Source organism: Lytechinus pictus, unplaced genomic scaffold (genome assembly GCF_037042905.1).
Source record: "Lytechinus pictus isolate F3 Inbred unplaced genomic scaffold, Lp3.0 scaffold_20, whole genome shotgun sequence".
Lineage (NCBI taxonomy): Eukaryota > Metazoa > Echinodermata > Echinoidea > Temnopleuroida > Toxopneustidae > Lytechinus > Lytechinus pictus.
The window spans coordinates 336,923-363,247 of NW_026974141.1; the positions used below are offsets into that span (position 1 = coordinate 336,923).

The 26,325-nt window shown below is 34.5% G+C and overlaps 1 protein-coding gene across 2 annotated transcripts; it reads left to right on the plus strand.

Moving 5' to 3' along the window:
* Positions 1-1,078: 1,078 nt before the first annotated feature.
* LOC129282966 (UDP-glucuronosyltransferase 2B14-like) lies at positions 1,079-10,267 on the plus strand. 2 transcript variants are annotated; one of them, XM_064114919.1, is made up of 8 exons: positions 1,079-1,511; positions 2,098-2,341; positions 2,644-2,845; positions 3,952-4,129; positions 5,114-5,170; positions 6,294-6,459; positions 7,145-7,364; positions 7,713-8,395. In XM_064114919.1, the coding sequence occupies exons 2-8, from the start codon at positions 2,119-2,121 to the stop codon at positions 7,990-7,992; spliced, it is 1,326 nt and encodes a 441-aa protein (XP_063970989.1). In that variant the 5' UTR covers positions 1,079-1,511; positions 2,098-2,118; the 3' UTR covers positions 7,993-8,395. The 2 variants fall into 2 exon arrangements, with proteins under 2 accessions (XP_063970989.1, XP_063970990.1); XM_064114920.1 differs by having other exon boundaries at positions 1,118-1,511; positions 2,102-2,341; positions 7,713-10,267.
* Positions 10,268-26,325: the final 16,058 nt, after the last annotated feature.

Here is a 26,325-nt window from a genome sequence, read left to right on the forward strand (position 1 = left end):
AATATGTACAAATCCCTGATAATTAAGTACACATTCTATAAAATCTGCATTGTCTGAAGGATCTCAATTTTAGAATAGCCATTTATTATTCCTTGTCAGATTTCTTCCAGAATTTCACCATTCTATATTACCTATATGTCATCTCCTCTCTCACACAACATTTTATGACCAAAGTTGGATTTCTCGTTAAGTATTCCCGTCGTGTAAAAAAATGTAGTCTTGGTCCAAGTCCCTGTCCACGGAGGATTATTCTATTATTCTGTTGGGGGTGTTGAGCATTGTCACAGCAACCCCCCCCCCCCCCCCCAGTAACAATATATAATCCTCCGTGGCCAGGTCTACTGTATGCCTATAGGTCTACCTTTATTCTAAAAAGGTGGAATCCCAACGTAGATATTTAAAACTTAACCAAACATTAATTGGTGGGGGCTACAGCATGTACAGTGTGCTTAGTGCGGACGAGTTCTGGGGGCACGTTTTGGGTTTTTTGTTTGTTTTTCTTTTTACATAGAGAAGAGTACTATCTTGGTAAGTTTGTCAGTTATTGTAATCATTCAATTTCGTAACCGATATAGCCGATAGAAATATTTAAAAAAATGTCACCATGATGACCATTAGTGTAAGTCTTTATAAAACCAGCCCCTGTTTACGATCGAGCAAGTAAAAAAAAGGAATAAATAAAGGGGGATTCCATTCCATTTTATTTCATTCATTTTTGTTTCATATATTCAGATATTCATTCTCATGCTCAAGTAAAATAATTTACATTTGCATAGAAATAATATTCTGGCTGTTGTTTGTCGTGCTCTTAGAAATGGATGGTGCAGTACTTACCTGCATGGTAAGCATAATCGCTCAGATAATCGAAGGTATATGATGCCAATAGTGCTGTTGGAAAGAACTTTACTATGAAATGAAATGAATAAGGAGGGGGCATGGGATTCCGTCCCCTTCACCGTAACAGTATACGCTAATATTCACAGCTAACAGATACCACGTCATATCTTTCTCAAATATTTGCATGTGTTATCATTCATTCATTGGTGTTATGAAATTGAACTTTGTCGTGTGGCTATTCATACACTTGAAGACTTACAGCTTAATCACAACGTGAGTTGATTTCAATATTCTTCAAGGTGAGTGAGGGCTTAGCTTCTGTAAGAGACATGGTGCATCCGGTGTATTAGGGTATGTACGTATTCTAAGCTTCCAAAATGGTGAACAAGATAAAAGGATCAAAGATGAAGTAGTCTATTCATGCTGTTAGAATCCTTGGGGTCCTAGGTTTGATAGTTGCCGCGTTCGTTTCGACAATTCCTAGTGCGTCTGGAGCCAAATTCCTTGCATCCCTGTTTCACCCGCTGAGCCAAGCTTCACACAATGCCTTCGTTGGTCGACTCACAAGGGGTCTCGTGTCTCGAGGGCACACGGTGACGGTCCTAGCTGCTGATACTCATGACTTCAAAGGCTTGCAGAAAGATATATCATCTACAAGGATAGTTACTTTTAAGGTAGGAGATGACCCCTTTTCTTTTCAAATGCGTTAATCAACGACTAATTTCTGATATTTATCGCCTGGATCACTGAGCTCGAAAAGCCATTTTCAAAATACAGGGGATGTGATCAAATAGGGTACCTGATATGAATTATAGTGGTATGCCTTTATTTGGTGTGTAGAATGGGATATTTTCAGCAGCGCAGTATGTTCAGAGTTCAAAGATTTCTCTGAACTGTACTACAACTTAAAGCCACTACGCCACATCTATTTTGAACAGCGAATTCTCAAGACCGATATAAACTACCTAGTATGGACCCTAAATTATTTCAACATCCATAACATGATATTATATTATGCCAAGAATTAAAATGTTTTAAAAAACTGTAAAACGTTCCTCTTTTCAATAGAGAGCAATTAAATGACAATCATATTTTTAAAAACCACAATATATTTCCGACTTTTTAATGAAAGGGTAGGCCTATATGTACAAAGGTCTATTGCAGGAACATTTTAAAATGTGTTCAGGGTTCGCTACTCCGGCCTTTTCAGACATTCTAAAATGTCAGTCCTCCGCTCATCTCGCCTCCCTGTATCTCCAGACAGACGGTACCTCTTCAGCGATGGAAGATATTGCGAACACCAAGCTCTCCAAAAGCCAAGATGGGGATAACTGGATTGAAACAGTAAGACTCTTAATGGCCGTTGGAAACATCGGTAAGCAGAACTGTGCCGATATGTCCAACGATGATGACGTCATGAATGATCTCCGGAAGGAAAAGTTTGACCTCCTTCTAGTGGAGATGTTTGTGCCCTGCGATGCGTTGTTGGCGGAATACCTGAAAGGTACGGCATTTCTTTCACTACCTTGAATAGATTGCATCACGGAAGGTTATCTGAAGTAATCAGTAGATCTTCATTGGCTAGTTTGTTATAACACTTCTGATATAACGTTTGTAAAACATTCACTGATCTTAAAGCAGGGGGGGGGGTGTGGGCCGGAGTGGAATCCGCTATAATTTTTTATTTTTTTATTTCCTTAAGGATCCCACCAATCGTCCTTTTTCTTGAACCCATGACAGTCAGTCACTACGTGAAAACGAAAAATTATGGACAGGTTTTCATAATATTCTTACCACTGCCTGTAGTTCCATTCATCGTTATGACGTCATCATTTCGTTTTCCTGCTTTCGACGAGGACTTATACAACCTTGAAATCCCTTCATCCTACGTTCCTTTGAGTTTGGGCGCTTTCACCGATGAGATGACGTTTGTCCAACGCGTGCAGAACTTTGTCGGTCGCCATGTGATAGGGAAGATCTTACAACACATGAGCTTCAGGTCTTATAGGTGAGTTATCGTAAGAATATGAATTGATGTTACAGTCACAACGACACCTACCTGAGACCATTCAAATTTATCATTTCAACGTCTCGGGGGAAAATTAGATAAATCATGACAAAAGTTATGACAGTGTTCCAGAATATTACCCCTGAACTATATTCTCATTGCGTACTGGACTTGCGCTTACATGGAAACGCATTAAAGGTTAACTTTTCAGAATGATGTCGAAAGCACTCACGTACCTCAGCCCGAGGGATTGGGGAAGGCCCGGATGACCTTTTTTTATGGAAATTATGATGACTTTTGGTCTCTTTATTTCAGTTCTCAGAAAATATTACTTGTCCCTCTCATGACGACATTGACGAGATTCTCCGGAAGGTACACTGTTAGAAAATTTCTAATTAAAAAAAAATCCTGCAGCAGAGTCTCGAGAACACCTGTAATCTTACTGCAATGTGTAATCTTACATGCATACATTTGTGTAAAATTACAGAAAATAGATATTTGGTGTATGTAACCTTACAAATGTATTGTAATAAAACTGTTTTCCTCCTTTTTGAACCAGACCTGTTCTGTAAAATTCTATAACAATTGTATAAAATCTTTCCAGTTTTAACAATTGACAAAATGATTTGGTTACTTCTTTCTGTAAAATCTTTTTTTTTTTTTCTCTTCTGTAAAACCTTCTGTTTTTTCTAACAGTGTATGCAAAGTTGGAAAAGAGTGTTATTTCAACTGAAAGGACATGATGTCAGTAGAAATGTTTGGTTGCAAGCTTTCTCGTTCCTTTCCAAGTTCCAGAACAAGGCTTTGGAAAACCCCATAAGGGAAAGGCGAAAAATCGTGTCCACTCTTCAACCGTTTTCATCATCTTGTTTATGTTATCTAAACACTGGATGACTGTGCTACCTTTTGCTTACATTCCTTTTTGCCTGGTATCACCTCTACGAATTTTACTCATCCCCCGTGCAGACAATTTCTTCCCTCTTCCCTCCTATACCTCTCTTCCCTCATTATTTTGTTAATTTTAAAATCTATTGTCAATAAAAAGCTGGGTCACAGATATACTAGCCCATCATCTTAATAGGCCTCTCCATACCCTGTCTGCATAGGGACATCCAGTTGCAACACGACATCGCAACAACATCGTCAATGAGAGAACTCATAGGACGTGCCGAACTCTGGTTATGCCATGTCGATTTCGCCCTCGAATTCCCGCATCCCACCGCTCCGAACTGGGTGATGTTTGCCGGCTTGACGGCGAGCGAAGGGACCAAGCAACTTCAGGAGGTAGGTTGAATTTCATCGAGGATCTCTAATTACAAACCATGATATAAGGCTCTTATAATTGTGAATTGGTCCCATTATACACTTAACCCTGGGGGTACTTGGATTATGATTGGACGGGAATGTGAGGCTGGGGGCCATTTTTAAGGGTCATTTGACCTTGAACATGTACCCATGTCTAAGGATTTTTTCTCAAAATGCAGACCCATGCCCAGGATTTTCTTTAAAATATAGACCCATATTCCAGATTAATTCTGCCTTTTTTAAGCAATGAGACCATCATAATAAAAAGAAAGATCATGAAGTCTGTGACGTATAACTGCAAGTGACTTGACAGTCGACAGTACTCAAAACAAAAGACTCCATGACGCAGATTATCCTGTTATCAGACGATGCTGCTGCATACCATCAAGCGTACCATCAGGAATACTGGCGAGCATGCATGCACTATTTATGCACGGTACTGTAACTGTATACGGTCGGCCGAGTGTGCCAGATATGCATAGAGTGACGTACCCCGGTGCCCATTGCTATCATACTAAGATGTGGAAATACTACAGGTTGAATCTACTCGTCCCGGGGTTCCGCACCTCGTACTCTCGACCGGGATTAACATAGACATTTCATGGGCATTTTCGGGGGCTTTTCCTGGGGACCCTTATAAGTATTTGTTTTTTGTTTCAGAAACGGACCCATGTGTAAGGATTATTCAGTTGAAAAATAGGACCCATGGCTAAGGATTTCTTGCATTAGCAATACACATGTCTAAGGATTTCTTTGCAAAAAATAAAAAAACGACCCACTGAGCGGCATATCCCCGTATGCGATATACACAAGATACAGATAGCGCTTTATAACCGTTATCCTAAGACCCTAAACTCTTTTTATTGTTTGCCAAGAAAAACTGTTTTTGTACCAAATTATGCATTTCATTTCTTGCATACATGCTAGTTCGTTCTTGTTACTCTTATTTCTCTTCCTTTCCAGGATTTGGAAGACTTCGTCCAGGGGTCTGGAGAAAATGGTGTAGTTGTTTTCAGTCTGGTAAGAAATTCAAATAACCAAGTCACTTAATATTTGAATTAAATCATGAAGTAATCCATAAATTCGGATCATTGACAAAAATAACTAATATGTGATAGTCCTTTTCTAGAAAATTGATTTCATAAGATCTTATTTCGGAATGTATCAAATTGAACGTGGATTTTTCACAAATAAATTAATGTCAAGGACCAAGTAAGATATCAGAAAATTACAGACTTTGTCCTCTATTTCGATAGACCAAGCCCGTGAAACATGCGTTCCAATTCGTCCAAGTAAGGAAACGGTGGTTTAGTGGAAAACCCGTTCCGAACGATTGCTAAGAACAATTGCTACTTCGCAAATGCTATAAGACCCGGGGGGGCACTACCATAGACGAGTGGATACCATGCGCGACCAATGGGTCTCGAAAAGCACCCTAAACACGTATTTTCCATATTCTGAAAATGCACCCCTTAACATGTATTGGCGTGTGAAACCCTACCCTTAACAAGTATTGGAAACAAAACGATACTCTTGGCAAGTATTCCCTGAATTGAATCCCTGAATACCTAAACAAGTACACCGATATTTCAATTGTTATGTCACGGACGTCGGTCGTCGGTTTTACCTTTACCTATATAGTCGTTTAGTATAAGCCCCTCCTCCCACACCTCGCGCAAAACGGTACTCTAAACACGCAGTGTTGACTCTTGGGGCAAAAAGAACATCCTTTATAAAACATTTTAGGCTTAATTTTTTATACCCTCGCATATTTGACCCTAACCACGTAGCTTTCCTACCGAAAATAGATACCCTTTTTTCATAATTTTAGTGTTTTTGACACCCTTATTACGTTACGTACGTAACGTGCCCTATCTTGAAAAGGACATTATTTTTACTTTTTTTTTTTGGTCGCGCATGGTATCCACTCGTCAATGTAAGTGCCCCCCCCCCCCCCCCCCCCCCCGGTATAAGACACAAACGCTGACGCAATTCTCTACGACTATTAGTAGATTCGGATAATGCTGAATGAAGAAAACCCTTGCTACTTGGGCAACTAATGCTTGATGTTCTACCGTAGATGGAAACCTTTCCGGCATGACTCGATCTGACCATGCTGGATTGCTCTTTTCGTTCAGTACAGGGTTCGACTAAGAGGAATCTCCTGAGCGAGGAAACCATCGAAACGTTTGCACAGGTCTTCCGAGAGTTGCCTGCGAGAGTTATTTGGAAATATGATGGTCCTGTTCCCCGTAACCTTGGCAACAACACACGCCAGATGCCATGGATACCACAGGCCGATCTTTTAGGTAACGATATAAAAATATATAAATATATATATTACTAGTCTGGAAGGAAAGGGGTGAGGGAGATTGACAAAAAGTTAAGTGTGACAAAGTATTTCTTTCCCAATCGCTTGCAATTATCATTTAATTGACACATGGTATGTACAGCTGTGTAGTCGTAAATGTCATTTGAGCAGTGCACTGTATATCGGCATTACCTAAAAATTACATTCCTGATGACGCACTCAACGTTTTGTGAAACAATCCTGAATCTATCGTTACCTTCAGAGTCATCGTGATATACAGATGAATTGATCATGTTGATATACATTGTTAACCCAAGTAGAACAGTTGCTGCAATGGCTCAGCTGAGCAGGGTGAACCTTCCAATGTCATTTTATCATGCATTATATTTCGTTGTAATATTTGTGTATATGCGTCTATAAATCAAAGTGTGGATCAAGACTCCTCATTCATGGAGGAGCAATTTTTTTTATATTCGAACTGAATGAGTTCTGCCCAAGATGAAGTTGGGAGGAGTTCCTCCATTAATAAAAATAAGTTCTGTCATTCAATTTACGCTGATGTGCATTGGTCTTTCTAGTTTAAGTCAAAGAGGAAATGCATAATTTCCAAGTATTACTCGTACATCCACGTTCTTTAATACCATGAAGGTGTCTCTTGAAATACGTCTGATTTTTTTTTAAAGCTCATCCGCAGACAAAACTACTGGTATACCACGGGGGACTTGCCGGGGTCTACGAGGCCTTGCAGTTCCAGAAGCCCATGGTACTTCTACCGCTGTTTGCTGACCAACCTGCGGTGGCGGCTCGGGTCGCCAAGAAGGGAATGGGGGTTGTCCTGTCGAAAAGCAACTTGACCGTTGAGGCAATAAAGTCAGCTATTCATCAAGTACTTAATGACCCAAGGTATGTATTGGTAGTGTTATAATCAATTTGATCTGTTAGAAAGGTTTTATTTATTCAGGAATTATGTTTCATGCACTAAACTTGATTAGCAGTTGTCATGGTGGCGATACAAGGGGGGTTAGTGGATGGAAAAAAATCAAACAAAAGGAAGAAAAGGGAACAGCTTTTTTCTATTGATTATATTATACCCCTATTATTCAATGTTGTCCTTATGTAAAAAAAATGGCTCCGCATTGAAAATGGTGCCCGCCAAACTTTAATCTCACTATCAAGACTCACAAGCCATATGCTGCACAACTCTACGGAACAACTGTGATTCCTGCAGAAATGTTTCTGTTTCTCCATCAGTTACAAGAGCAACGTCGAGAGGTATGGATCCATCAGCAAAGACACGATCGCCAGCCCCTTGGACACGGCTTTGTTTTGGATCGAACATATCGTCAAGTTCGGCGGCTCACATCTGAAGTCTAGAGCTGGAGAGATGAATCTCATGAGTAGGAACTCAATAGACGTAATATCGTTTATCGTTGTTATGATTTTGATGGCACTTTATGTTGAATATCTCATAATTCATTCCTGCTATCGCTGTGTATGCAGGAACAGGAACAACAAGTCGAAATCGGATTGAAGATTGGTGGTATTTTGCAGCTATACCAAGTGAACATTTGCTTTGTTATTTTTTACCTAAACAATTCATGATTATTTCAACAACAAGAGCAAAAAATATGTAAATTAATCATGTAGTGTTCATTTCATGTCATTTCATTTATTTCCATATTCAATTAAAAACAAACATAATCATCAAATCACAAACAAGAATATATACATATAATACATACAGAAAAAAGTGAGAGAAGGCCATATTACAAACATATAAAAAAAAACTACATAACAAATTGAAATTACCAAAAGCCAAGGGGGCTTATCGAGGGTAATCCCATAGAACTGAGAAAACAAATTAAACTATTTTAATGAAGAGATGTCAAAGCCAAGATAGAAAGAGAAGAGACTAGAGAAGGAGAAAAGACTGTAAAGGAAATGAAAATGAGAATGCATAGTAGACAGAAGGAGAGATTGACATAATGTAGCATGTTTCTACAAAAATCTATTAAAGGTCAAGTCCACCCCAGAAAATTGTTGATTTTAATCGATAGAGAAAAATCAAACAAACCATGACGGCCACAAGACGACACGAATAAGTGCTCCGCTCCAATCCTTATACACTTAACACGAAATAAGTTTGGACAGTGAAAAACGCAAGAATGAACAAGGGACAAGCCGGTTCTAAACGGCGTAGGCCAATCACGCCCACCAGCCCTACCCTACCGGAAAGCTCAGGGGATCTGCTACCTGCAATAGAGAAACTACTGGATGCAAAGATTGATAAACTGAACAGTCGCTTCGATATTTTAGAAAGCAGAATAGCTACGAAGGTGTCGCAGATAGAAAGTAAGCTGGATAGCTTTGCGGAGTCCTTAAACTTCCTTTCTAAAGAGATTGAAGAAGTGAAAAAGGTAGAAATACACAGAATCCAAAACAAATTGGAAGAGGAAAGACTGAATCGTGAAAAGGAGATAGACAGGATTTCATCTTACATTTGCAGGGAGAATCTTGTTATAATGGGGATCCCGGAGCTCACAGAGAAGGAGGATACCGACAAAGTGGTTAGAGAATTCTATCGGAGAAGCCTGAAAATGGAAGAAGGAGTGATACGAGAAATAGAGCATCAGAGAGTGCATCGAGTACCTGCTGTAACAAAGCCACGCCCTATCAAAGTTCGCTTTCTACGTTATACTGATAAAGTGAAAGTTCAACAGAATGGCCGTCTACTGAAAGGCACATCCTTCTACATCTTGGATGATCTTCCGAAGAGAGTCCGCCTGGAGCGCAGCCGCCAACTCCCAGCTCTTCGAGCCGCTAAAGAAGAAGGAAAAATTGCGTTTTTCTCAAGAGCAGAACCGTGGAAGCTGGTCATCATCGAGAGAGAGGACGAGGGAAGGAACGCGACGAGAGTTAGAAGTAGAAATACCAACGCGGAAAAGGATTCTGGAGATAATCGAGCAATGGGTAATGTTAAGCAATTAACGGAGGAAGGAATGAAAGCAATGGCAAATGTGAATATGAATCATATCGCAGAGGAAGATCAAGGGAAGAAAATAACAAGGAAAGTGAACCAAAACACAGAGGATTTGATCGTGATGGAATGAAGTGATTAACCAACTCGGCGAGTGATGAAACAGGTAAAGAGAATGCTTTCTATACGCCAATAGAAGATTAAGAATAATAACATGTACGTTGATGATTATAGAAATGTATGAAATGATTTTTGATAACCTGCTGGATGAAAATAAATCATTTCTGATTTGGAGAAACAGATAGTACTTAACTATTTTGAATATGTGCTTGCAATGAGCAGAAGTTATTTTGCAAAATCTCAATGAAAAGATCGATAGTTTTGTCAACTTTGGAGAAAAAAAAATTCAGAGAAGTGCAGGTGTTTTAGAGATTGTTAACATCAATTCGCAAAACAAAAGAGATACAGAGGAACATCAGGCATGTCAGGAGGATGTTCAGAATCTAAAAATCTATGTAATTTCTTTTTTCTCAGATAACGCATGACTATCGAGTATATATACAATAAGAATGTTTGTTTATACATGTTTTGGGAAAAAAAGGATTGATTCTGTTCGGGATTCTGACAGTATTTTGATCTGTTTGGAAGGTGATTAATGTTTTGTTTTTTCTTTCTTTTTTATTTAAACAGTTTTAATGGCAAAAATAAAATCATTAGTTCAAGCGATGATGAAACTAGGTTATAACTATTTTGAATATCTGCTGCCAGTGAGCAGAAGTTATTTTGCAAAATCTTACTGAAGAGAATGATAGTAGAGTTGATAACTTTGAAAAGGAAAAAAAAAGAGAGAAAGGGTGTTTTAGAGATTGTTAAAATTAATTTACAAAACAAAAAGAGATAAAGAGGAACACTAGGAGAATTCAAATTGTAATAATCTATGTTATTTTTTCCTTTTCAGTTATCACAGGCCTATCGAGTATACATGATGAATGCTTTATATACATGTTTTGAAAAAAAAGAATGAGAAGAATTGATTCGGTAGGGGAATCTGACAGTATTTTGATCTGTTTGGAAGGTGATTAGTGTTTTTTTTAAACAACTTTAACAACAAAAAAGATAATCATTTCAAGCAATGATGGAATTAGGATATAACTACTTGAATATCTGCTGGAAGTGAGCAAAAGTTACTTTGCAAAATCTTACTGAAGAGAATGATAATAGAGTTGATAGCTTTGAAAGGGAAAAAGAGAGAAGTGGTGTTTTAGAGATTGATAAAATTAATTTACAAAACAAAAAGAGATAAAGAGGAACACTAGGAGAATTCAAATTGTAATAATCTATGTTATTTTTTCCTTTTCAGTTATCACAGGCCTATCGAGTATACATGATGAATGCTTTATATACATGTTTTGAAAAAAAAGAATGAGAAGAATTGATTCGGTAGGGGAATCTGACAGTATTTTGATCTGTTTGGAAGGTGATTAGTGTTTTTTTTTAAACAACTTTAACAACAAAAAAGATAATCATTTCAAGCAATGATGGAATTAGGATATAACTACTTGAATATCTGCTGGAAGTGAGCAAAAGTTACTTTGCAAAATCTTACTGAAGAGAATGATAATAGAGTTGATAGCTTTGAAAGGGAAAAAGAGAGAAGTGGTGTTTTAGAGATTGATAAAATTAATTTACAAAACAAAAAGAAATAAAGAGGAACACCAAGAGAATTCAAATTGTAATAATCTATGTTTTTTTTTTCTTTTCAGTTAACACAAGGGCTATCGAGTATATAAAAAATGAATGCTTCTTTATACAGGTTTTTTTGGGAAAAAAAAAGGATGAGAAGAATTGATTCTAGCGGGGAATATGACAGTATTTTGATCTGTTGGAAGATGATTAGTGATGGGTTTTTTTGACAACTTTAACAACAACAAAAATCGTTATTTCAAGCGATGATGACATTAGGAAATGAGCAGAAGTTATTTTGTAAAATCTCACTGAAGACAATGATAGTAGAGTTGATAATTCTGAAAAAGCCTATGGAGAGAAGTGTATGATGTTTTAAAGATTGTTGATATTAATTCGCAAAACAAAAAGAAATAAAGAGGAATATCAGAGTATGTTAAAAATGTCGATCTATGCAAAATCATTTGAGATAATACAGGCCTATTAAATATACAATGTTTGTTTTTATTGGTTTTGAAAAAGAAAAGATTTGATTCGGTCGGAGAATTTGACAGTATATTGATCTGTTTGGATAACCTTCTGTTATGTGGACGATTTGAGAATTTAGTATCTTGTAACATTTTATCTAGATTAACGAAATATCATCGATGAAAGCTTTGAAAAAAATAGTCGTTAAGTAAAACTCATAAAAGATTGCTATCAGTGTGCGGTGAACATGATTGTGTACTGAGTAACAAGAAATCGTTTAAGTTTGCGGATTCATGAAACATTGGCGTGTTTGTTTTTCTGCATATTCTTATTATAGATACAAAGAATGTGCTTTTATAATACAAATCTTCAAGGTAATTTCATATCAAAACAAGGTGTTCGGTTATCTTTGAAAAAACAACAACCAAGTTTTAGAATCCCATATTTATTGCATGCACGGGATTATTATGTAAATCGATTTACGAACACGTTGGAAATGGGTATACACTGACAAACATCTGAATGTTGGGAGGGTTGACATGCCCTATTTTTTTTTTTTTTATATATGCAAAGTAGATATGAATGAGAGGTGGAGTCAAACTTTTTTCTTTTTTTTATTCTTTGCACAAGTTAAAAGAAACAATTTGTTCTTTGACATGATGGGTTTTTTTACGCCTACTATGCATATGGTTCAACGTCCCCATTATTCATTATTTAACGAGCCATGGAAATGTTCTTAAACGTTCACTAAATTAATTTGAATTTTCAATTAGCATGTAAAGGAGGCATTGGTGAGAATCAACCTTGCAATAGTAACCTTGACTTAATTTGCATGTCTCCAGTCATGAAAGCTGCATTGAAATTTAAATGTTTAACAAGTGGGCGTGGCAACTTTTCTCAGAATAGATTCAGACAATGCATTACGTCTATTAGGGATAATTCATCATTCTCTTTATTTTTTATTTCTTTCTCGAAGAACCGAAAATGTGTTGGATTTCTGTGTGTATGTCAATTGTAAATTCCAAACAAGAATATGGTGGATGCTCGGTTACAATTCAAATACTGAGATGCAAAAAATCCAATAAGGAATCGATGGTTCTAAAGCAAGAAGCTGAAACTATTTAAAGTCTATGTCATTATGTTTCACTGTTCAACCAGTTGTAAAAATGTTTTAAACGTTTTGCTAACGTAACTTCCACTTAAATTTGTCTGTCGGTATGCAGGGCTCTATTGGTAAGAATCAACATTACTATAGTAATCTCGAAGTTATTCAAGTCACAGACATGCTGGTGGCATTCAAGTGGTTTACATTTTCTAACGCTAAACAAATGGGCGGGTTTTTTTTTTTTTTCTTCTTTTCTTTAACTTAACGAAGAATGTATAATCAGACAATGTAGCACATTCAATGATATAGTTCATCAATTTTCTTTTTTTACTGAAAACCAGTTATTGTGTGTGCTTGCATCTATTGCAAAATACTTAACAAAATATTTTGTTTGTTTATAACCGATGTTATACTTCAATACTAAGATACAAATATTCCAATCCTTTGTTAAAAAGTTTAATCTATTTTAGACAAGAATCCATTTCATTCAATTTGGTTAAAATCATTATGTTTCACTGCTCAACCAGTAATAGAAATGTTTCAAACGTTCACTGACTCCTACGTTAATTGATCTGATGGTATGCAAAGTAGTTGTTGTAACTTGCCTTAGTAAACTCGCAATTTGACATACCAAGTTATTTGTTTCAATCAAATGTTTTTGGTATGAATTGTAATGGTTTTTAGTACAGTTCACCGTACAAGCTTTTGTGCATGAAATCAATAAGAGGTGAAACACCCTTTAATCTTTGTACAATAACTCCAAATGCTAACTTGGAAAAAAAGAGAGAGGAATAGAAAGAGAGACGGAATTTGACACATTGTCGTGCAGCTTGGGACTTTTTTCTTCTTCTTTTTTTTTTCTGAAAAAAGAAAAGGAATTTTGAACATTCAAAAATTACGTTTAATTCAAAGAAATTGTAAAACAACAAAATATTGCGTCATGATGGTCTGCGAAGGAGCTTTATTGATAGTTCCTCTCTATTTTCCTCTGTTGATTTCAACAGCTCAGGTCAGTTTAGGTGCTATTTTTCGTCTTCTTCTTGTTGATTGTGGATCTTTTTTTTTTTTCTTTTCTTTTTTTATTCATTGTTATCAACACCCGTTTCCATTGATCCATATATGGAGCGCACCAATCAATTGTAAGAATCATTTGCATAAATGATCGGCTGTGGGTTCTTGAGACATCGAGGTTTTTCCCCCTCCTTTTCTCTCTCCAGCTCTCTCATTCTTTTTTTTTTCTTAAAGAGAGCATCAAAGCATTGCTACATATATTTTTTCTTCGAAAAAGATATTCATCGTTGTATAAAAGAGGTTGTAACGATCATGTCCAATGCTATTGGCAATTTGAAAATATATATATATATTTTTTTTTTTTTTTTTTTTATGGTTTTGGCTGCTGTGAAGTCGGTTTTTTTTTTCCTCCAGAAAATAATCTATTTCCTTTTCATTTCTATTAGGTTATGCCTTTTTTTATTAGGCTGATAAGAATGAATCGGGTTTATTGTTTAAGTATTTATGATAAATAACCAAGAGCATCGGGTGTTAAGGTATAGGGAGGGGTAGGCGTTACACAATTTAGAGTGTCTTATGTTTGAGTTAGGTATGTCTTTTCGTGGTCAGTTTTTGTCTGTGTCGTTTTTCTTTTTTGTTGCTTGTTTCTTTTCTTTCTCTATCTTCTTAAGGTCAGTTTGCAGTGACACTTTGATCATGATCGACTTCGAGTGGGGTAGACCGTGGAGGGAGCCATCCATTTCTCATCCTATGTAGTGTCTTTTCAACATATCCTTAAATGAATAAATCTGTTTGTAATTTTATTTCTTTAAATGTAAGGGGGATTCGAGAGAAAAATAAGCGACAAAGTATTTTCAAATGGTGTAAGGACAAAAATGGGCATATAATCTTTTTACAGGAAACTTTTAGTACTCAAGAAATAGTTAGGAACTGGAGTTCATTGTGGGAGGGGAATTGTATTTATAGCCATGGTACAAACCATGGTAAACGAGTCATGATACTTATTGCTCGAGGGGCCGCCTGGCTAACCATGATGGCATTTTATTTGCTCTGTAATATGACTCTTTGCCAAATTAGTGAATATGAATCCCTACTTCACATATCTCTGATTCATAAGTTGGCCTAAGTCAGTGCTTTTGCGTTATTTTCAATATCAGTGCATTTGGTGCTCTTGAATACCTTTTGTCATCAATCTTAGTCTCTCATAAGCTAATCAAGTGATATTTTTCAAACACTAAGCCTATATTTTGATGAGTCTTTTCATAACATAGGATGTTATGTAAACTGAATATCTGAACTCAAAAGATGTATACTGGCCATTTAGCATAACGCATTGATTCAACAAAAATGTTTGAACCATGGTATGCATGATATGTGTGGTAATTACAAACCTCCTTAGCATTGCATTTATTCGGTGGATTCTTGACCTGTCACCTATATGGGATCGTCAAAGGTTATGGCCTTCTAATTGCAGGAGTTGAATCTGTCTTTTCCAATTAATACACTTTTGCTTTCTTTTTCAATAACCCAATGCATAATATATTTAATAGGGTAACACCATGGACCTAAGTCCATGAGAAAACTCTTCCTTCATTTTAGAGAAAACCCTTTAATAAGCAAAGATATAAATCAAACTAAGCGAAACAAGCTCCTAGTTGACATACTTTATATAGGCATCTTTAAACAATTATATTAAATATACCTTAGACTCAGGAGTAGTAATGGTCTCGTTCATGTTTACAGCTTGTTATTACATGAAATTTGCTAATAAGGTAGATTTACGCACTAATCAATGTAACGGCGTATGAAAATGTACATTTTCTACTTCTTAGCCCACCACATACCGTACGTGACAACCCCGCCAGTGACCATGCCTTTTTTGGATGTTGGTCACTAACTTATGATAATTATGTATCACTCTTGTATTTTAGAACTTTTGATACTTCAACATGTTGCTGGGTAAACCTACATCCTTTATACACTAGACCTTTGCTTTTTAAAATTATTATGCATCACCAACTAGACTTTCATTTGAGCATGTGAAATGGTATATCAAATTGAGATTCTTTCATTCAAAAAGCTAAAAGCTACACCACATCTCACTGGCTTTGCTTATATGACTATCATAATTATTCAACATTCTATGAAGCTTGCCTTAAACCAATCTATTTTATACAAATGAGTGAGAACTCAATTTTTTCCAATTGATTCACTTCAGTAGGTGTACCTTTTTAGCATAGGCCTAAAACTTGATCCCAATATTGATCCCCCCCCCCCCTTTGGCCATGTTACTGACGTTGGCGTCCAAATATTCCTTTCATTGAACATGTTGAATACTTGTCCTAATGCAATTTACTATACTTTATCATCTCTATAGTATGTTGCTAGTAAATGCATTCTAGTAATTCATCACATCAATATCAGTCAGGCTGTCACTTGCCTATTTGCAATTTTGATATATTTTTATTCTAACCTTTACTCAGTAAGATCCGATAATGCACAGTATTATATTAAAAATAATAAAAAATAAGATAAGTGCACAGAGAGCGTGGGCTCTGCCCTATATTATGATACCTTTATAATAATACGCATATTTACTTAGTCTTGTATTAATGACTCTATATGATAATCAAGGAAAGATAGAACAAGTACCATATAAGGTCATTGCCTATATGCTCTCTTTACTGTCTTTCAATAAGTATTTTTTTTTTAACTAAGATCTTTGTTTATTGATTGATACGTCAGCTCCATCCTGTCCGTGGGCATTTACATTGAAAAATACCTGGTATTGAGATCAATCCTTGACATGACTCTTCTGTATCTTGATAATTACCTCTGATTTTTTTTTAAAGAGGAAAAGAGATCACCACCATTACAGTATTTATCACATCTATATGAAATAAGGATGAACAATTTTCTTTAGTGCTAAGACTGTACATCTCAGGTAGAACTCCATGTTATACACATATCTGAACAGAATCTTACTACTTGTACAGCTATGGCCGTTGCTCTATGGTGATTATTTCTCATGATTGTTGACCTGTAAGATTTATATTGTATTAAATATAGTAAAATGACCTTTTGATTAACAATTCTGAGGAATATGTATCTAAAAAAAAAAAGTATAACTTAAGCCATTGTTTGATTAAGTCAATTAAGTAATCACGGTGATTAGTAATTGTACCCATGGTTCTGCCTCTTTGTACAATGTTTATTTATTTCTTGCTGATAATAATTATAACAACATCATCTAAGTAAACCTTGGACACTTGGAGTATCCTTTCCATTCTGGCGAGTGATGAACATTGGCCTCTATTTGTTATTATGTCAGGATTGAGATTGAGGGTGTCTCGAATCATGATGTTGGCTTTGATCTCAGATAGTGAGATATTGTATGTACAATGTGTGCCCTGTCTTTTAGATGTAAGAAATCTTGTTACATCACTCTGAATGAAAATGTTTACATTATTATTAAAAGGCCTATATGCATTCCCATGATCAAGATTTTATTATGGTTTAGGTTCATTTTTTGTAAATACATATCAATCCACTTTAATAATGATATTTAATTGACTGTACTGACTGATATTTAATGCCCATGTATTATAATATTGTTTTTGAGCAATATTCAGGCCTAATGAGTTTTTGAATGATTTACACAATTATGTATATATATATATATAAAGGCTTATGTAAACACACCTGACTAAACGGAGTTTGATGATTTTTTTTTTCTGCTCAGATGTGCAACTTTGATCTATGAAACAAAACTATTGTAAACAAATTGATGTACCTATAGCTTGTAAACAAAAAGAATAAGATAAAACAAGAATCTGCTGAAGGGTCATTTTACTGTTAGACGAAGTTTCTTTATCACGATTTTGAAGAATATGTAGTATTTAATTCTATACAGCAACATTGCACTGTCAAGATTTTTGGAAATTTACTTGATTACAGAATATAGATGCACATATCAGTGATGTAAAAAAGATATGGATGGAAAGGTAACTGCATGCATTTGCGTTTTATACTTGTCTCATTGTCTTTATATATAAAAAAAATCATCAAACTATGGTGTATGCAGGTAGTCTCGTCTTTTGATTCAATCTATTTTTTATAGTTTTGATTGTCTGAAGTTTATCTTGTCCAACTATTCTTAATTTCTCAAGAAGAACTCATTTCTTTATTTATGACAAGACCACGAAAAATGTATAAAAAAAAAAAAAATCAGATTTATGGTATTTATCTTTACTCACAAAATGTGTATAAGGAAAGAGATATGATAGCATTCATAGCAATTTATTTTGAATAATTCATGTCGTAATGCATATTACTTTTTGATGCAGACGCATCCACTTAATCATTCTTTTGCCTTATAATTGGCTCCTTATAGTGGTTATTAGTGGTTATACGATGAATTTTTCTACTGATTTTATATCCACGATGTTTATAATTTTGTACCAAATTAGCTTAATTATAAGGGCAAATTCTTCTTCTTCACATATTTCCTTTTCTACTAACTTTATTCTCTTCCTCCAACCTTCTTGTGGGCATGACTTTACCGTGTATACCAAACGATGTGCAATTAACGTTCAATATGTATTTATTTGGTTCGCACTCATTCAATTTGCAACAACAATTTGCATAGGTTTTGTTATCTTTCCCAAAGCCAAAGCTACAATACACATAGTATGTAACCTAATATATTTTAATGACATTTGTCAAATTAGGTATCAGTCTGGATTGAAATTCCTACATGATAAAGCGATAAATTTTTACTTTGATGACGAGTGAACCTATACAAGAATTCAGTGACCTAAATCGCATATATTGTTACATGTGTAAGCAAATGTGTCGGAACCATGACTGGAACGAATATTTTTCTTGTTGTAAACACTGTCTTGAACACTTATTTCCTTTCAACCAGTTGAATGATAACGAGCTCGATGATGTAATATCGGCTGATGAACCCTTAGAAGACAATTTTGATAGAATTTCTCATTTACATTTTGATCCTTTTTTAGCACATGAAAGCATTGTCCCAAATGACGATGTTGACCCAGACTTCCAATTCTATACTGAGAGTTCAAATGACTCTCGGTACTATTGTTATGAAGAATTTAATACAAACTTTGAAAATATTGGTGTCCCGAGCAGCGGTAAATTTTCAAGCATTCACTTTAATGCTAGAAGTCTTTTAAATTCTTTTGATGACATTTCAAGCTGTCTTAACTCTTTGAAATTTACATTTGATATAATTGCCATATCCGAAACCTGGCTAAGATTCGAAAGTCCCCTTGTTTATATGCCTAACTACTCGTTTGTTTGCAATAATAGGAAATATTCTAGAGGTGGTGGAGTTGGAATGTATATCCATGACTCTTTTAATTTCGTAGTACGCAGTGACCTTAATTTAAGCGAAGCAACATGCGATTCTTTATTCATCGAACTGGAACAGTGCTCAGGGAAAAATATCATTGTAGGAACCCTGTATAGAGCCCCATCGTTGGACATTAATTCATTTATTGAAGAGTTTGATAGCCTTTTGATCCGTCTTTCCAGGGAAAATAAAAGGGTATTTTTGACGGGCGACTTAAATATAGATATTTTAAAACACAACTCAAATTCTCAAAGTAAGAACTTTGTGAACTGTCTTTTCAGTAATTTTTTTCTCCCTTTAATTCACAGGCCCACAAGAATTACTAAGACAAGTGCCACCCTTTTAGATAATTTTTTGACAAATCAATTTGACTTAGATAGTAAAGGTGGAGTGATATACTCTGACGTGTCAGATCACTTACCAATATTTCATATAACTTACATGAATGTTAGTAAAATTAAATCGACAAATCATAACGTACTCCGTAGGTCTTTTACATCACAAAATATTGCGAAATTTAAAAGCGAAATCGAAAATTCAAATTGGGATGAAATTTTTAATATGCAGGATGCTAATGAATCATATGATATATTCATAACCAAATTTACTACATTGTATAATAACAATTTTCCATTAAAAAAAACACCTAGTAAGAAAATTAAACTGAAATGCTGGATGACCGATGGTTTGCTTCAATCTATTCGACATAAAAACAATCTATATAAAAAATATATCCATAAACCAACAGTTAGAAACGAACTTAAATACAAAGATTCTCTTAAACTAGTTAACTGTTTGAAACGGCAGGCTAAAAAAAATTATTATAAATCTAAATTTGAAGAATATAAAAATAATATAAATCGTACATGGCAAATGATCAAATCAATATTAAATAAAAGAAAAAAATCAACCTCCAACACCATAGTTTGTGACGAAGGTCGGTCGTCAGACCCGTTCCAAATATCAAATGCTTTTAATAATTTTTTCGTTGAAATCGGTCCAAAGCTAGCTAATATCACTCCTCAAAATAATACAGATTTCAGAACTTATCTATCTGAACCAAATTCAAAATCTTTGTTTTTAAATCCGGTAAGCCAACGTGAAATATGTAACATTGTCATGCGTTTCGATAACAATAAAGCCCCAGGTCTTGATGAATGCTCACCTAAGATTGTTAAACTTGTAATCGAACTAATTAGCGAACCTTTATGTCATATATTCAATCTATCGTTAACCTCTGGGGTGTTTCCTGAAAAAATGAAAATTGCGCGAGTTTCTCCAATTTTTAAAGCTGGTGACAAAGAGCAGATCGGTAATTATAGACCCATATCAGTGCTCTCTATATTTTCTAAAATATTGGAAAAGATTATTTATAAAAGGGCCTATAATTTTCTTGAAAATAACAAGTGTCTTTTTGAATCTCAATACGGATTTCGTAGTGACCACTCAACAGAACTAGCTCTTCTCGAATTAACAAATACCATAATTGACTCCTTTGAGCACGACTCATTCGCAATAGGGATATTTATTGACTTGTCAAAGGCGTTTGACACAATTAATCATAATATACTTTTATCAAAACTAACTAACTATGGTATTCGTGGAACTGCCCTCGACCTTTTTTCTAGTTACCTCTCAAATCGGAAACAATGCACCGTTTATAACTCCGTTCAGTCTGAATTTAAGACAATTAAATGTGGAGTACCACAAGGGTCATTGCTTGGCCCACTTTTGTTTATTCTATTTATTAATGACATTTATCGTTCGTCTAATCTCCTTTCCTTTATCATGTACGCCGACGATACCAATATTGTTTATTCTGATAGAAATCTTCATCACTTGTGTGAAACTGTAAATACTGAACTAACAAATGTTTGTAAATGGTTTTGTGCAAACAAGCTTACCATTAACTATAAAAAATGCAATTACATTATATTCCGTAACTCCACAAGGCGTATTGATTTTAATCATGTAGTGGTGAAACTTAACAACCAAATTATTCCCAGAGTTGAGAATACAAGGTTTCTTGGCGTAATTATTGATAGTAATTTAACATGGATACATCACATAAATGAAATTGAGAACAAAGTTGCAAAAAATATTGGAATAATACATCGCCTAAGTTTTTACTTGCCTAAAACTGTATTGCGTACATTATATTGCTCTTTAATCTTGCCATATTTTTATTACTGTAATTTGGTCTGGGCGAACACATACCAAACACATCTTAAGAAATTATGTTCCCTTCAAAATAAAATTGTGCGTATTATTTCTCTAGATTACAATATACCACTAGCAGATACTAAAAATTTGTTTCATTCCCTAAAATTGTTGAAATTAGACGACATCAATAAACTTCGACAATGTCAGTTTCTCTACAGGTGTTTAAATTCTCAAATTCCACACAAATTTCGTGATTTGTTTACGCATGTTTCCAACATACATAATTTGGATACCCGCTCAAATAATCAAATATTCATTCCCAAACATAGAAAAATAATCTTTCAACACAACATTCGTTATACTGGCCCCAAAATATGGAACGAAATACCGGATTACATAAAACAATCTCTATCGTCAAGTAGCTTTAAGTATAAAATGAAAAAACTTCTTCTGTCATTTTATATATGAATATTTTTCAACTTACGTTTCCTTTTGACTTTAAGTTAACATGAACCATGGACAATTGTTGTTGCGGCATTTATATTTTTGCCCCCACTGATACATTTGTTGAGCATTCTATTTTATACAGTAATTCATGCCCGCCTCCCGCTCACGTCTCCCTCTCTCGTTCCATTTCCTTCTCTTCTTTTCTCTGCCCTTTCTTTTGTATTGTATTTTGTATTGTATTTCTGTCTATAGGCGTATCCCGTCACAAGCCTCGGCTTTTAGGGTATACGCCTTCTTCTTTATACCAAACATGTACATATTTATATTCCTCATAACAATTTGATTTGTGTATGAACTAATGTTTATGAAAAGTGTTTTGAAATGGAAGAAAATAAATGTTTATTTGAATTGAATTGAAAAAAAGATAAAACATACAATTATTGACCCAAATGGCAGATACATTTTCATAATCGGTCTGTTGCAAAATCAGCAGGTTGTACTAGGAAATGTTTATTTTCCTGTAGGAAGTAAAGAACAGGAGCAACTAGATTTTTGGCAAAATATTTCCCAGATTTTGGAGGAGAAAGAATTTAAAAATAAACCTTTTATTATAGGAGGGGATTTTAATATGACGAGGAATATACTTTTAGATTACAAAGGAAGTAGCATTAAGAAAAGACAATCTAGGCTTAGTATTGATTTTGAAAGTTTTTTGGATAATCATAAGGCAATAGATATATGGCGATTTAGAAATATCGATAAGATGCAATACACTTATCATCAACAAAATCCTTACATGCAGAGCAGATTAGATTACTGGGTGATATCAGACATTTTTGTTGAAAAAGTATCGAAATGTGAAATAATACCGGCTTTGTCGCCTGATCATTCTGCAATAGAATTAAATGTTAATTTTGCCATTACTCACCCTGTTATAAAAACAGGATACTGGAAATTCAACAATAGCCTATGTTACGATGAAGAATATGTTAAAAGAATGAAAGAGGAAATAACTCGTCTAAAACTTCAGCTGTCTGAAGAGATTATGGATAATAGAATACTGTGGGACTATGTTAAAATGGAAATTCGAAATTTCACAAGAAAATATTCTAAGAAAAAAGCTAAAGAAAGAAAAGAGAAGGTTGATAAGTTAGAAAAGGAAATTATGAAATTGGAAGAGAAAGTTCAATTACAGCAAACATCATCGAACACAAATTATATTTTGATTGATCTTTTGGCAAGAAAAAGAAGTGAGCTAAAAACAATATATGCGTACTTAAATGAAGGTATAAAAATCAGATCTCGAGCCCCATGGTTTGAAAGTGGGGAACGAGAAACTGCATATTTTAAACAACTGGTAGATTATAATGGTCGGAAAGGTTTTATTAAAGAACTTAAAGTTAATGGAAATGTAATTAATGACGAAACTAGTATTTTAAAAGAAATAAAAGAATTTTATTCTTCCTTATATTCTAAAGGAGAGGTAGAACCTGGTGATTGTTTTTTTCCTAGTAACTTACCAAAACTAAGCGAAAACCAAAGACATCATTGCGAAGTGAAAATAAACCAGGGGGATTGTATTGAAATTTTAAAAGAAATGCAATTAAATAAATCACCAGGAAATGACGGTTTAAATGTCGAGTTTTATATTACATTTTGGCAGGTAATAGGTGACCTAGTCTTAAATGCTTTTAATGATGCTATGAAATATAAAGAATTATCACCTTCACAAAAACAAGCAATAATTACAATTATACATAAGGAAGGTAAAGATCCGATGTTTATTAGCAATTATAGACCAATTTCCTTGCTTAATGTAGATTATAAAATCCTAACCAAAATACTTTCTAAAAGAATTAAGACCATTTTGGATAATATTGTGTCAGGCGACCAAGTAGGTTACTTAACTAATAGGAATATTGGCGATGCTGTAAGAATAATAAACGATATGATTTTTCATACATCAAATTTTAATAAACCAGGATACTTAGTTGCAATCGATTTTGAAAAGGCGTTTGACTCAATTTCACATTCCTTCCTTCAAAGGGTGCTTAAATCGTTTGGTTTTGGGCCGATTTTTAGTAACTGGGTTAATGTTCTTTATACCAACTCGCTGAGTTGTGTCTTTAATGGGGGGAAATCGACCGGTTATTTTGCAATCGAGAGGGGGCTAAGACAAGGGGATCCCCTCTCCCCTTACCTTTTTATACTTTGTATAGAATGTTTAACGCATTGTATTCGTAATGATAATTTAGTAAAGGGTATTCGATTTGGTGAAACGGAAATTAAACAAATACTTTATGCTGATGATATGACTATATTCGTAGAAGATTTAGATTCAATATATAGACTAGAATTAATTCTTGAAAATTTTAGGAAGACATCTGGACTTGGGATGAACAAAAATAAAACGTTTATTTTGCCTCTAGGACCCTCTGTAAGCCTTACTCACCCTTTCCCTTTTGGGAAACAAGTTGATATGGTTAAAATTCTAGGTATTGTCTTTTCATTAAATCCTGACGTTGCTGAAGAAATGAATTATAAAGAAATATTAAGCAAAATTAAAAAGTTATTAAATTGGTGGAAACAAAGAGATCTAACTTTGTTTGGAAAGATTCATCTGCTAAAAACATATGCATTTTCTAAATTGATTTATGTAAGTTCTTTAACGCCTATGCCGGAATGGGCTTTTAAAGAAATTGAAGAAATTTGTTTCGACTTTTTATGGCGAGGAAAAGATAAAATTAAAAGAAACACATTGTATCTGGGATATAAACAAGGGGGAATAAAAATGCTCAATTTTAAACTTTTTGTAATGGTACAGAGAGTGATGTGGGTCAAAAGACTGGTAAACGGTGACCTGAAAGTGAAATGGAAAAAATATTTCAAATTTCTGCTAAGACCATTAGGTGGTAATTTAATTTTTTACTGTAATTTTACACCTGATATGATCAATATAAAAATTCCAAAGTACTACCAGGAAATGTTAAGTATTTGGTTTGATATAACTGTGTTCATCAAAAAGGACATAAGTAATAAAAGAAATGAATTTTTTTTCAATAACAGGTATATTAAAAATGAAGGAAAAGCGTATTTTCATGAAAATATTTTCTTAAAAAACACATACAAATTGCACCATATTGTAGATGAACACGGTGAACTTAAATCAAATACTTATTTTAGATCTATGGGTGTAAATGACGACGAAATAGTAACAATTAATGAAATATTTGCACATGTTCCTGTAGAATGGAAAGTCGAATTAAAAAATAATACCTTAGTTAATGGTTTGAAGATTGAATTTATTTTCTTTAAAAATGTTTTCCAGTTTGAGTCAGTTTGTTCAAAACAGCTGTATAGATCATGTATAAACAAGATTGCCGACACTCCTGTCAGTTTTTACAATCTCGAATCGTCATATAACATGTCTGAAAAAGAAATTGAAAAAGTATTTTATCGTCCAAGATTTTGCACATTAGATAATAAGTTAAGAGAGTTTCAATATAAATTATTATACGATATTATCTTTGTTAACCACCATTTATATAGGTTTCGATTTGTATCGAGTAATGAATGTTCTTTTTGCGGTAAAGATGAAGAAACTTATAGACATATTTTTTACGAATGTGAAATGGTTAAAGTATTATGGAAATTGTGTAGCAATATATTAAAATTTCCGATTCTTAAAAGCTTACAGTGGAAGGATATCCATGTTGGATTAGAAGAGACGACAGAAAATAGACAATTATTAAATCATATCATTTTACTTATCAAATTTTTAATATATCACGGAAGGGGGAATCATAAACTACCAACTGCTGAAGAGATAAAAGTAAAGCTTTTTAAAAGTAAAGAAGAAGAAAAGAAAATTGCTATAGAGCGAAAAACATTAACACAGCACTATAAAAAGTGGGAACACCTAAAAAGCAATTAATTAAGTAGGATGAGGAAGGGATGGCTTTATCCGGTTTGCACACGTGCGGGGTTGGCTGGTCTGTCTGTCACTATAAACTGTCCGCTTTTCTTTACTTTGCATGTTACTTATCTCCTTTCTTTCTTTCTCTTTTTTTTTCTTTTTTTCTCTCTCTCTCTCTCTCTTTCTTTCTTTCTTTCCTTCTTCCTGCTTTTCTTATTTTTTGTATTGTGTTTGTTTGTATTGTATAATTGTTTTGTGTCTTGTCTGTGTGTGGGGGGGGGGGTTGGGTGTGAGAGCGATTTCGTTCTTTTATGGGCGTGTGTGGGGAGTGAGCTCTCGAACCCTTTCCGGTTTTTTTATATTATAAATTTCATTCAGTTTAATCAATGTCGAGCAATCAATTTTCTGCATAGCTATTGTATGATTTTGTGAATTTATATTGGTAATTAATTGTTAATTTTTGTGACTGAATTTATCCACTGTATATCATATATGTTAATACCATGACATGTACGATTATTTGTATTATGGATAATTATTTGTCTTTTGTGAACAGTGTTTTGTTAATATTGATTTGTAATATTTTACAATGTACCATTACTTTGAACTGAATGATTAATAAATAATATTACAAAACAAAAAAAAACATAACGCTGCAAATTCCATCGGAATCGGATGTAAAATAAGAAAGTTATGAAATTTTTAAGTTTCGCT